Genomic DNA, 10,783 nt, shown 5'->3' on the forward strand with positions numbered 1-10,783 from the left:
AGCTCGGCGGCGACGGGAAGCAGCTGCGGCGGGAGCTGTGGCGACTGGAGCAACCCATCGCCGGCATCACTCTCCCACGACGGTGGGCTAGTAAGCCCTTCCTCCTCTTCTTGACCCCCTTCTCATCCCCTTTATTCCTAGGGTTCATAGATTCTTGATTTGAGAAAATTGGTGATACGGGGTGATTTTTGACTTCCTTCGATGATGCAAAAGCAGTTGTGCTTTGAGTTGGTTGCTGTGGTATCTGTGATGCTACCTTTGATGTCCTTGACATGTCTAATTGAAGGAGCTGACTGTTAAAAAAAATTGAATGAGCTGTGTGTTTTTCTCAGGCGAATTGGGTTAGTCATGGGTTCCCAGGGGCATTGCTCCATGTTGCTCGATTAGTCACTGTCTGTTGCATGCTCAACCAGCTGTTTAGTGTCTGTTTTCCTTTTTTTTAGAGGAATTAGGGGTATGAACTGATTGAATAGGCCAATGTGCATGCACCAAAAGATTCAACCTTTCTTTTTCTTGTTCAAGCTTTGATTTGAACTATTTTACAGGAGAGATTATTTGCTTCACTTGAACATCAAGTATTGTTCGTATCAAAATAAGGGTGTCTTTGAACTCTATAAATTATTGGGAAGATACTAGACATATTTACACATATTATTAGACTGATAGATGGGTGGGTTCCTTGGACAAGCAACTAATGAACAAGACTTGTATTCAGATTTTTCAGTTCTGTCTATTTATTTATTTATTTTCCTCAAACGCCCCTAAGACGGGGCTGCCACCTCGTCTTGCAGCATGACTTCATCGAGGGCGGCGCCGTTACCACTCGATGAGCTCTTCCTCTGTTTCGTGCTCCTCAATTTTTATTTTTCTTCATGCTCCGGTCCTCAGTTTCTTGGGTTCTTCTTGCTCTGGTTCGCAGTTTCTTTATCATATCCAGCAACCAATATCATTAGACAATAGGCCTTTTTGGTAAAGTTCCAGAGCTCGATAACAAGACTTTTCAAATCTAAAAAATGTTATGTATACCCTATATTTTTGCCATGTGATTCAGAGTATCAATGATTGTGCCCAGATTGCACTATTATTCTCGCTTTGCATTGCTTAGCTAGTTGTTCAAAAATTCATTTTTCTTCTTAGCATTGACCAAGAGAAATGAAAGATAAAAAGAACAATTTCTAAGCTAACAAGGAGAGAAAATAGGTTACCGTTGCATTCTTTCAACTTCCAGTTACTTTCTTTCATCTAACTTACTGCAGATCAACGGTTCTTTCTTTTATGTGAGAAGTCCATGACATGCTTATTTACCATGTTTACTTGTGCTGATGTCTAAATTATTCATTGCAATTATACTTATGATGTACTGCTAGCAATCTTTAATGCTGTATCTATGCAGGAATGAAGAGCTCATGTATAAGTGGCCATGTTTGTGGAGGAATTCATGGCCGACATCACCAACAATGAACGGACACGTCCTCTCAAGTTTTGCTAGAAACCACTTTTGGACGCCGATAGGACAGTGATTGAGGCGCTGCGCTCTAACTTGACACCGTGGGGTCGTCTTCGACTTAAAATCTGATGAAGCATGAGCGTTTGGTGTCGTTGTGGCGGCTGCTAGCAAGTGCGCAAGCAGATAAGTCAGCCACGACTCTTCCGTTGATCAGTCGAATCTGGTGTGATTGATGAACTCTAAATCCAGCCTGTGTTTTTGCTTGATGAAACAACGCATATATATTGTATGATCTGATGCTATTGTTAACTGCTACTGTGATGAGCTAGATTTGACAGTTTAGTTAGCTGCTACTGTGTTGAGCTAGTGTCTTATAGTTTCACTGCATTTTGTAGTGAGAAGTGTTGCTTATGGGAGGGAGTAACCGAACAGAATTTAAGACGAAGGGATTTGTGGGGAAGGTGTTGGCAGGGATTGGGTGACATGAGCGGATTCACCCAATCCCTGCAGAGGTTGGTTCCTCACAGGGAAGGAAACCCCAACAACCGAACGAAGCCTTAAGAAGAAAGGAAACAAAAAAATAAGAAATTTGCACATAATTTATGCAAAGATTGCATTTTTTATAATATGCAAGATTAAGTATATAATAGTAGAATTCTCACAAAAAAGAAAGTTTACTAAGAAGGAATGAATTAGTGACATTGGTATTACCATTAAAAAAAGAAAATGAAACAAATACTAAATCAAAAACTAAATAATGAAGTTTTGTAAGAAAAAATGAATTAGTGGTTTTGGTATTACTCTTCAGAAAAATATGAAATAACTACTAAAACAAAATCAAAATAATGAAGTTTTCTAAGTAAGAATTAATTAGTTGCATTGATATTACCCTTTAAGAATAAGGAATTATAAATTAATCAAACAATAACAAAATTTACACACAATATGTACAAGAAATTGTGCTTTCAATAATATGCAAGAATGTGCATATGGTAGTGGAATTTTCACAGAAAATACAATTATAATGAAACTTCACTATTTTAGTAGTATGTAAGAAATAAGCACATAATAGTGCGTTTTTCACAAAATTACACTTTATACACATATTATAAATTACTACGTGTGTATATATTTTATATTCACCCAACATCCAAAATATACCCATAAAAACCGACAAAAAACAGAAGCAAAAACGCACACAAATAACCTAATAAGAAAACACGTAAGACTTCAGCCCAACAAGAAATTTACTGACCCAAGATAGGCGTCAATAAAAAACGTCCAGCCCAATAAAGCACACACAACAGGAAAAAAAGCAAGTAGCACACATCTTGAAGCCGCAATCAACGGTTAAAAAATCGACTGATCCAAAAGTTAAAACTGAGCTGACATGTAGCTAAAGTGTAAAAAAATTCACACTGTCCTATTTATTTTTTGGGATTTTATGACCTCGGTTCCTCCTGCGACACACCGACTACCGCTGCCGTCGATGGTTTTAGGACGAAAGAAAACGATTCCTTCGATGTGTACCCTCGTACAAAACAATGGAAGAAGGACAACCAAGTACTTGGTGCGTCGATTCCGATGAATGCAATGCACCGCCACGTATATAAATGGACTCCCGTGCTAAGAAGTTAGAACTATTCGGTCGTCAACATGGCATCGCTTCTACTCCTAGTGAGTAGCTCATGGCTCCTCTTCTGCTCTCTCTTCCTTACTCCGGTTGCCGCCGATCAGCGGACGTCGTACATCGTCCACATGGACAAGTCCGCCATGCCGCAAGCGCTCTCCAACCACCGTGAGTGGTACTCCACCGTGCTAGCGTCTCTAGCAGCAGCAGCAGTCGACTCACCGGGAGCTGCTAGCGGCGACCAGCCGCGGCTCGTCTACACCTATGACGATGCGCTCCACGGCTTCGCGGCCACCCTCTCGGCCTCCGAGCTCCGAGCCCTGAGCCGCGCGCCAGGCTTCGTCTCGGCCTACCCGGACCGCCGCTCTGACATCACTCACGACACCACCCACTCCACGGAGTTCCTCCACCTCAGCCCGTTCGGTGGGCTGTGGCCTGCAGCCAAGCTCGGCGAGGACGTCATTATCGGCATGATCGACACCGGAGTGTGGCCGGAGAGCGCGAGCTTCAACGACGCCGGCATGTCCCCCGTGCCGTCCCGGTGGCGCGGCACGTGCGAGCCGGGTGTGGCGTTCCCCGCCTCCCTGTGCAACCGGAAGCTCATCGGAGCGCGCTACTTCAACAGGGGTTTGGTCGCCGCGAACCCCGGCATCAAGATCAGCATGAACTCCACGCGCGACACCATAGGCCACGGCACGCACACATCGTCGACAGCCGGGGGAAGCCCCGTGCCGGGCGCGTCCTTCTTCGGGTACGGGCTCGGCACGGCCCGTGGAGTTGCCCCGCGTGCTCATGTTGCCATGTACAAGGTCATCTGGCATGAGGGCCGGTATGCGTCTGACGTGCTAGCCGGCATGGACGCGGCCATCGCGGACGGCGTTGATGTCATCTCCATCTCAATGGGTTTCGACGGCGTGCCGCTGTACGAGGACCCGGTGGCCATAGCTGCTTTCGCCGCAATGGAGCACGGTATCCTCGTGTCGGCTTCGGCGGGTAACGACGGCCCACGCCCCGGCAGTTTGCACAATGGCATCCCATGGCTGCTCACAGTCGCGGCTGGCACGGTGGACCGGATAATGTTCTCTGGCACCGTGTCATATGGCAACGCGACGCTAACCACCATAACAGGCTTGACGAACTATCCGGCGAACGCTTGGGTGGTGGGCACGAAGCTGGTGTACGACGACACCATCTCGGCGTGCAACTCGTCGGCGTCAATGGCAAACGTAACGAAGAGCATAGTCGTGTGTCGTGACACCGGGTATGCCACTGAGCAGCTGAACACCGCGAACGAGGCCGGCGTCGCCGGTGCCATCTTCATCACGGACGTCAAGACTTTTGATGACACCATGCCGCTCCCAGCCATTTTCATCAGCTCGAAAGACGCACCGGCGCTGCTGAGCTACATCAACTCCACCATGACCCCAACGGCGACAATGAAGTTCCAGCAGACGATCCTCGGCACGCGGCCGGCGCCGGTGGTCGCCGTGTACTCTTCTCGAGGCCCGTCCCAGAGTTACCCCGGCGTGCTCAAGCCGGACATACTAGCGCCGGGGGACAGAATACTCGCGTCGTGGGCGCCCGTATCTCCACTGGGGCTGATCGGCCAGACCTCGCTGGGCAGCGACTTCCTGGTGGCGTCCGGGACGTCCATGGCGTGCCCGCACGCCAGCGGCGTGGCAGCATTATTGCGGGCGGCGCACCCGGACTGGAGCCCTGCCATGATCAAGTCGGCGATAATGACCACCGCGACCACCAACGACAACACGTTCCACCCGATCACCGACGCCGGCGCCGGCTTCGACGGCAACGACAACGGCACCACGGCGAGCCCGCTGGCCATGGGTTCCGGCCAAGTCAGCCCCAACTCGGCCATGGACCCGGGGCTGGTGTACGACGCCGGGCCCAAGGACTTCGTCGAGCTGCTCTGCTCCGCGAACTATACCAACGCCCAGATCGCGGCGATCACGAGGTCGTCGACGGCGTATAACTGCTCCTTCTCGTCCAACGACGTGAACTACCCGTCGTTCGTGGCGAGCTTCGGCTTCAACGCCACCAGCGGGGAGATGCGGTTCAGCAGGACGGTGACCAGCGTCGGATTAGGTCCGGCGACGTACCACGCCTCATGGGTTTCGCCGAGCAACGTGGCCGTGGCCGTGACGCCGGCGACGCTGGAGTTCAGCGGGGCAGGGCAGAAGCTCTCGTTCGAGGTAGACATCAAGCTCACCGCGCCTACTCCCGGAGGCAAGGCCGCCTACGGGGCCGTGGTGTGGACCGACACCAGCGGCAAGTACCGCGTGAGGACACCCTACGTTATCCTTTGATTGAGAGACCTTTTACGGTGCATCAAATATATTTGGACCGTTCATTTTATGTGATTGGAGGGTCCAGATGAGGCAATACTACGGTAGATTTCTGGTAGTATATTGAGTAGTTAAGGGCATTTTAGGTAGTTAACTTTTTATCAATCAATCAGGCAGGTTCACACAAGCAGGTCTCCTAGTGGTACGAACTGAACGTCGGCGCTGGCACCGCTGCTTCCCGCGTTCTCGTCCGTTGTCATCTAAGGTGAGCCGCAGTCGAAGTCAATGTCAATCATATCGCCGGACACCTCGGGCACCGGCTAGAGGCCGCACGCTTGCCCGCCTTCTACGTCCATCCTCTCGATAAGGCACAATGCTTCCATGCAAAACTGTTCCCGCTCGTTGCCGTTGCCAATGTCTAGCCGGCCAAGAAGGGCCTCCATCTCGCCGGCAAACTCCATGAGCTCGGTCGTCAGGCAGAAGCCGACGAGGCTGAACCGCTGAACGGGTGCCTGGAGACGCCGTCGTAGCAGGTTTCATCGGATTCATCATGGCACGACACGACGGCCTTCGTCAGTTCCTCGAGAGGCGGTGACGGGCAGAGCTCCGCACGGGTGGGATCGAAGATGGGATGGGAACGCGGGTACAGCAGGTTCTCCTCCAACGCCGATCTCCTCGTCTCACTTCTGCTACTCCGACGAGTTCCTGCCGGACGGCTCGGGACAACGAGCCACCTTGACGGGAGCTGACCTATGCCCTTGCCTGCGAGCGCCTCCGGGACGACCAGCCGCCTCGACGGGAGGTGCCCGATGCTCCTGACCTACGAGCACGGGGGGGCAGCGTGTTGTGTTTCAACCACGCCGGCAAGACCTCGTCGCCGCGGTGGCTCTCCCGTAGAGCCACTTCGGTAGCCCAAGGGAGCAGCGACGATGTGGGCGGCAGACTCACCCGCTAATGGCTCCACCCAAGGGGGTTCACGGAGTGCACCGAGGCGTCGCTCCCCTAGCACACGAACACGTAGTCCGCCTGGCACGCACGCGCCGCCTTGCTCGCCATCATACTGTCCGCCGCCTTCCCAAAGCTACTGATCAACTGAAAATCAAAGTGGCAAGCCGCACCACGCATCATAGGAAACTAGATTCTATTTCGTGTCGCTTTATTATGCAAGCACTTGGCTGCAGTGGCTCCGGTCGGAGGTCCGCCGCCGGCATGAAGATTTTGCGGCGGCATGGTGTCGGGAGTAGCGGAAGAATGGGTCGGCGTGGATGGGATGAGAATAACTAATTAGTTAGATCAATTAGGATTTATTAAATAGAAAAAGACAAATCTATCTTTATGTAGAATTACCAATATATCCTAGAGTTTAAATTTTACCGATCCATATTAACCGTTAGATCAACTAAATACTATAAAAACTCTCTTGATTTGATGCTCGCGTTGGTTCTTCCCTTTCTAGTGGCGTTCGAAGATACTCTCAAATCTTTGTCGGAATAACCATGAGGCAAATACGTTATCATTTTGATATGTGGAGTATTGTGATTTGTGTTCACTTCTCATAGATATCCCGATTTAGCACAGTACGATGTTCTATAGGACGGTTACTCTGTTCCCTGCCCATCATTGAGATAACCATGGGGCAAATCATCAAACCCCTAGTAAAGTGCGGAGAATAATCTATACCCCCCTCGAACAGTATATAGAAGAAATTTTCATGCAACCTTGCCGCTAGCTGAAATTTCATGTAACAATAGTCCTAATTTTTATTGTTGTGACCCACCTTTGTTTTACAGAACAGGAAATCCAAAAACTATTTAGACAAAACCCTACATGGTACTCACCAGAGCTGCCTTCTCTTATGTTTCCTCATGTTCTATTGTACGAACTCCTAGCCCCTCGAGGAAATATGAAATCCTTATCCCAGCCATCTTCTAGCAAGCCCAAACCAAGAGATGATATTACAAGAGCACAAAATAAATCCATGCATTCGGTGTGAGCTATATACCTAATTGGACATCCCAACTGTTATGTACATTCTACAACTGTACATTACAACACAACTCCCCACACTTACAAGTATCATGAAGGGCGGATTCCATTCACATAGATGTCACTCCGTTGGTCTTGCACGTCTTTCGATTCAGTCTGCCTGGAAGCTTTTGCAGGGAGCGTCTTGTTGCTGTTATCGTCGCCCTCGTATGGCAGCACGATCACAGGGGCAGCGTGTATTGACTCCCACCGTTCCTTCACAAAGCTTATGAACGCCGCCACCATTTCTCTCCGGAACTCTAGCTCCCTTGTGAAGAGATCAAGGGTAGAGACGGCAAGAATGTATCTGAAAGGAACCACGAGAAGAACAGCAGAGGATGCTAGAAGAATGAGAGCAACCTGAGTTGTAACCTGTCAAACAGATCAAGGACACTTATATCAACATACCTATGAGCTGGTTTTTACTTGCCTTTTGGTCAATATTACTTGAGCACTAATAAAACTTATTCGAGCGTACCTCAGGTTGGCCTGCTAAAAAGATTGTGCGCATCTTCAGAAGAGAGACATTGAGGTGCTGCAGAGAATTTTCGACCGAGGCCATTGCCTCTTTGAGAGCTACGATCTTCTGGATTGTGTTGGAAGGTGGTTGATCCCTTATTGTCACTTTGCCAAAAGATCTACCCAGCCGGCCTTGTTCTCTCAGCCCTTTCAGGGCAAGCATGGAAAGGGCCATCGCCATCAAGGTAAACGGAAATATATAAAAGAGCATGTTCCTACAAATCATAATAAAAGCCTCGGATGTTACAACAATGCCTATGTGCCTAGTTATATAATATTGGATGTCAACGATCCATATAGTTGGAAAAATAAATAACAAACAGGCAAAGGAACCAGAAAATGGTACGGCATGACTCGTGAGCATGCCATGCTAATTCTTTGGACTAGATTTTGAACCATATAAATCTAAATATCCAATTGCCTGAAATCTAGTTCCACCTGCAGTGGTGTACTTCGAAAATTGTCTATAGGACAATGTGCCAACTAGCACAAAATTCTTTAAAGATATTGAAATGAAAGGACCATCTATTACCTTCTACTCCCTCCGTTCCTAAGTATATGACCTTTTGATAGTTATTTAGGAACGGAGGGAGTAGAACCCCATAATCGAACAATTATGCAAAGATGATATGCAACTTTGTCACGGTATCATCCTATAGTATGCCAATACGGTAAACTGGTAAAATATTTTGCAATTCGCCTTACTGTATAAAAGTGCTTTGTTGTGCATTCTTTTGCATCCCTATCTCCTAGGACTACAATTTAAACCAGCTCTGACAACAAAATGTAAAATGTGATCACTGCTTGACCAGGAAAATCATCTCCTACCACAGACCTCTCCTGACCTCTTCCAAAGGCACACACAAAATCCTCAGTAACTCAAAATTCAACTCATTAGAGCAAACTGGCTTACCTGAAAATAACGGTATAAACTAACAGTAGAAAACAAATGGTTGAACGGGGATTCTCCCAGCGTTGAAGTTTCTTGAATTTTTGAGCCATTATTGCGAAGGGAAGTACAAGTTCCTGACCCAGAAAATAAGAGGTGTTACAATGATTTACCATGATAAACATATACTGAGACATGGATTTGCTGGCCAGGATGCAGAGCTTGCTTTCTCAATGAAAATTAACACGCTATTTGTCCACTATATTTGAGGAAAGAAGGAATCCGATTTTGAAAATAAGCATAGAATTGGACCTACGTACTAGGCAACCACATATAACATATCTACTAGATATATCATAGTAAGTAGCTTGACTGGAGAAACCATTTTACCTTGAAGAGGTCAATATTGCTTGGAATACCTTCAACCGTAGCAGCAACAATCGTAGCATGTGTCTTGTCAACTACTTTGCTCTTTTCTTTACAGATAACCATCGCCTTCTCTACAAGATTTTTATCAGCTACAACTAAGGATTTACTTAATATTACACCATGCTTGACTGAAGAGCCTCTCCAAAAACTGACTGAATGGCTTGATGCCCAGCTTGGAGACGTCATCCACTTGCCTAAGTACACACTACCGTCTATGTCGAAAACCTGTGAGCGACCACTAGATGAGCCTTCTGAATGTTTATGCCTTTGAAGTGATCTTTCATTTGCCACTTTCGAGTTTGTAATCAGTGACCCACCCCAGAACCTCACTGCTAGGGTCTGAAGAACAACATCACCAAAAGGTGCACCTGATAGGTAGGAGAACTGTACTAACTTAGCTGGGTCCTCGTGTAATCTACGTATGAATTGCAGAGACTGAAGCCTTGCAATACTGTTTGTTGCACTACTAACAGCTCTTTTCTTGCCTCTGCGGGCACCATATACATGATGAATGGTTGGATCATCATCGCTTGGTCCATATTCACGAATGAACTTATAAACAGAAATAATTTCATTGATGAACGCAAGCCATACATCTCGTCTCATCTCTCCACCAAAATCAACAAACTCTAATGTCCACTCATTTGACCTGTAAACAATTAATGAGTTAGCATGAGATCACTGTAGCTGTGTTTTATGACTAAGATCAAATAGCACGGACGATATGCTTCTATGTCTACAGTACAAGTGTGCAGCCATAAAGCCATATATGATATTCCCTCCGTTCCAAAATAGATGACTCAACTTTATACTAACTTTAATACAAAGTTAGTACAAAATTGGGTCATCTATTTTGGAACGGAGGGAGTAGATGCAAGTGAAGTGCTTAAGATGATTGCTCTCCTAGGGAAATGCTAACAAATAATGCATTGAGTCATGGAAACTAGTAATAGGACCTCCCGAGTAATGTGGTGCTTCTCACTGGATTAACGAATTACATGTAACATGTTTGCCATACATACACATTTTACAACTTATGAACACTAGGAATGGTCAGGCAGGTTAAATAGCTAATATTATGTACTGTTATGCTTGCACCCAAACAACCTGGCAGTAATCAACGACCTGGGTGTTCTCCTATCAAATTGCAGATAGCAGTGAAAAAACATGTGCACACAGGAAATGGACATCCTAGGGAGTTATCGGTCATACTTACACTGAACCAGATGAAACAGATACAGCAGAGTCAAATAACCTGGACCCAAATGGTCCAACCTTTGCTTTTTCAATCTTTGAATTATGATCTGTAAGGTCAAGCCTCAATGGTTTCTTCATACCTGCCAGTCCAATGGCCTGCCAATATCAATGCAAAAGTGAAGTCGTCAGGCCAAAGGTCAATCATAGTTTGTGAAGTTTCAAAATGGCATTCAGTAGATTTGTTACGCAGGACAAAGAAACATGAATGCCATGACTGAAAAAACTTTGCCTTTCTTCTTCTTCTTCTTCTTCTTCTTCTTATATATGAACTATATATATAGCCG

General features: G+C 46.8%; 2 protein-coding genes and 1 long non-coding RNA gene across 3 annotated transcripts in view; 2 read left to right on the top strand and 1 right to left on the bottom strand.

The window, feature by feature from the left end:
• Nucleotides 1-1,800, top strand: LOC123075048 (uncharacterized). The gene is made up of 2 exons (XR_006436087.1): nt 1-90; nt 1,394-1,800. It is a non-coding gene; the product is annotated as an uncharacterized lncRNA (long non-coding RNA).
• A 1,303-nt stretch (nt 1,801-3,103) lies between these two features.
• Nucleotides 3,104-5,401, top strand: LOC123075049 (subtilisin-like protease SBT3). Its single transcript, XM_044497736.1, has 3 exons — nt 3,104-4,046; nt 4,128-5,049; nt 5,218-5,401. The coding sequence occupies exons 1-3, from the start codon at nt 3,104-3,106 to the stop codon at nt 5,399-5,401; spliced, it is 2,049 nt and encodes a 682-aa protein (XP_044353671.1).
• Nucleotides 5,402-7,115: 1,714 nt separating this feature from the next.
• The window catches only part of LOC123079891 (uncharacterized), a 25,373-nt gene continuing 21,705 nt past the window's right edge, over nt 7,116-10,783 (bottom strand). Inside the window, exons 7-11 of the mRNA XM_044502716.1 lie at nt 10,459-10,595; nt 9,204-9,891; nt 8,838-8,950; nt 7,884-8,139; nt 7,116-7,777 (exon numbers count right to left, since the gene is read on the bottom strand). Coding sequence (XP_044358651.1) covers nt 7,457-7,777; nt 7,884-8,139; nt 8,838-8,950; nt 9,204-9,891; nt 10,459-10,595 — 1,515 coding nt within the window. The 3' untranslated portion in view covers nt 7,116-7,456. The remainder of the gene's footprint in view (nt 7,778-7,883; nt 8,140-8,837; nt 8,951-9,203; nt 9,892-10,458; nt 10,596-10,783) is intronic.

This window comes from Triticum aestivum, chromosome 3D, assembly GCF_018294505.1.
Source record: "Triticum aestivum cultivar Chinese Spring chromosome 3D, IWGSC CS RefSeq v2.1, whole genome shotgun sequence".
NCBI lineage: Eukaryota > Viridiplantae > Streptophyta > Magnoliopsida > Poales > Poaceae > Triticum > Triticum aestivum.

Bases quoted from the DNA above. Each gene is read 5' to 3' on its own strand.
- LOC123075049 (XM_044497736.1), top strand. From the start codon at position 3,104: ATGGCATCGCTTCTACTCCTAGTGAGTAGCTCATGGCTCCTCTTCTGC. The intron at 4,047-4,127 runs GTATCCTCGTGT...GGCTGCTCACAG, and splicing joins TTTCGCCGCAATGGAGCACG to TCGCGGCTGGCACGGTGGAC. The intron at 5,050-5,217 runs GTCGTCGACGGC...GGTTTCGCCGAG, and splicing joins CAGATCGCGGCGATCACGAG to CAACGTGGCCGTGGCCGTGA.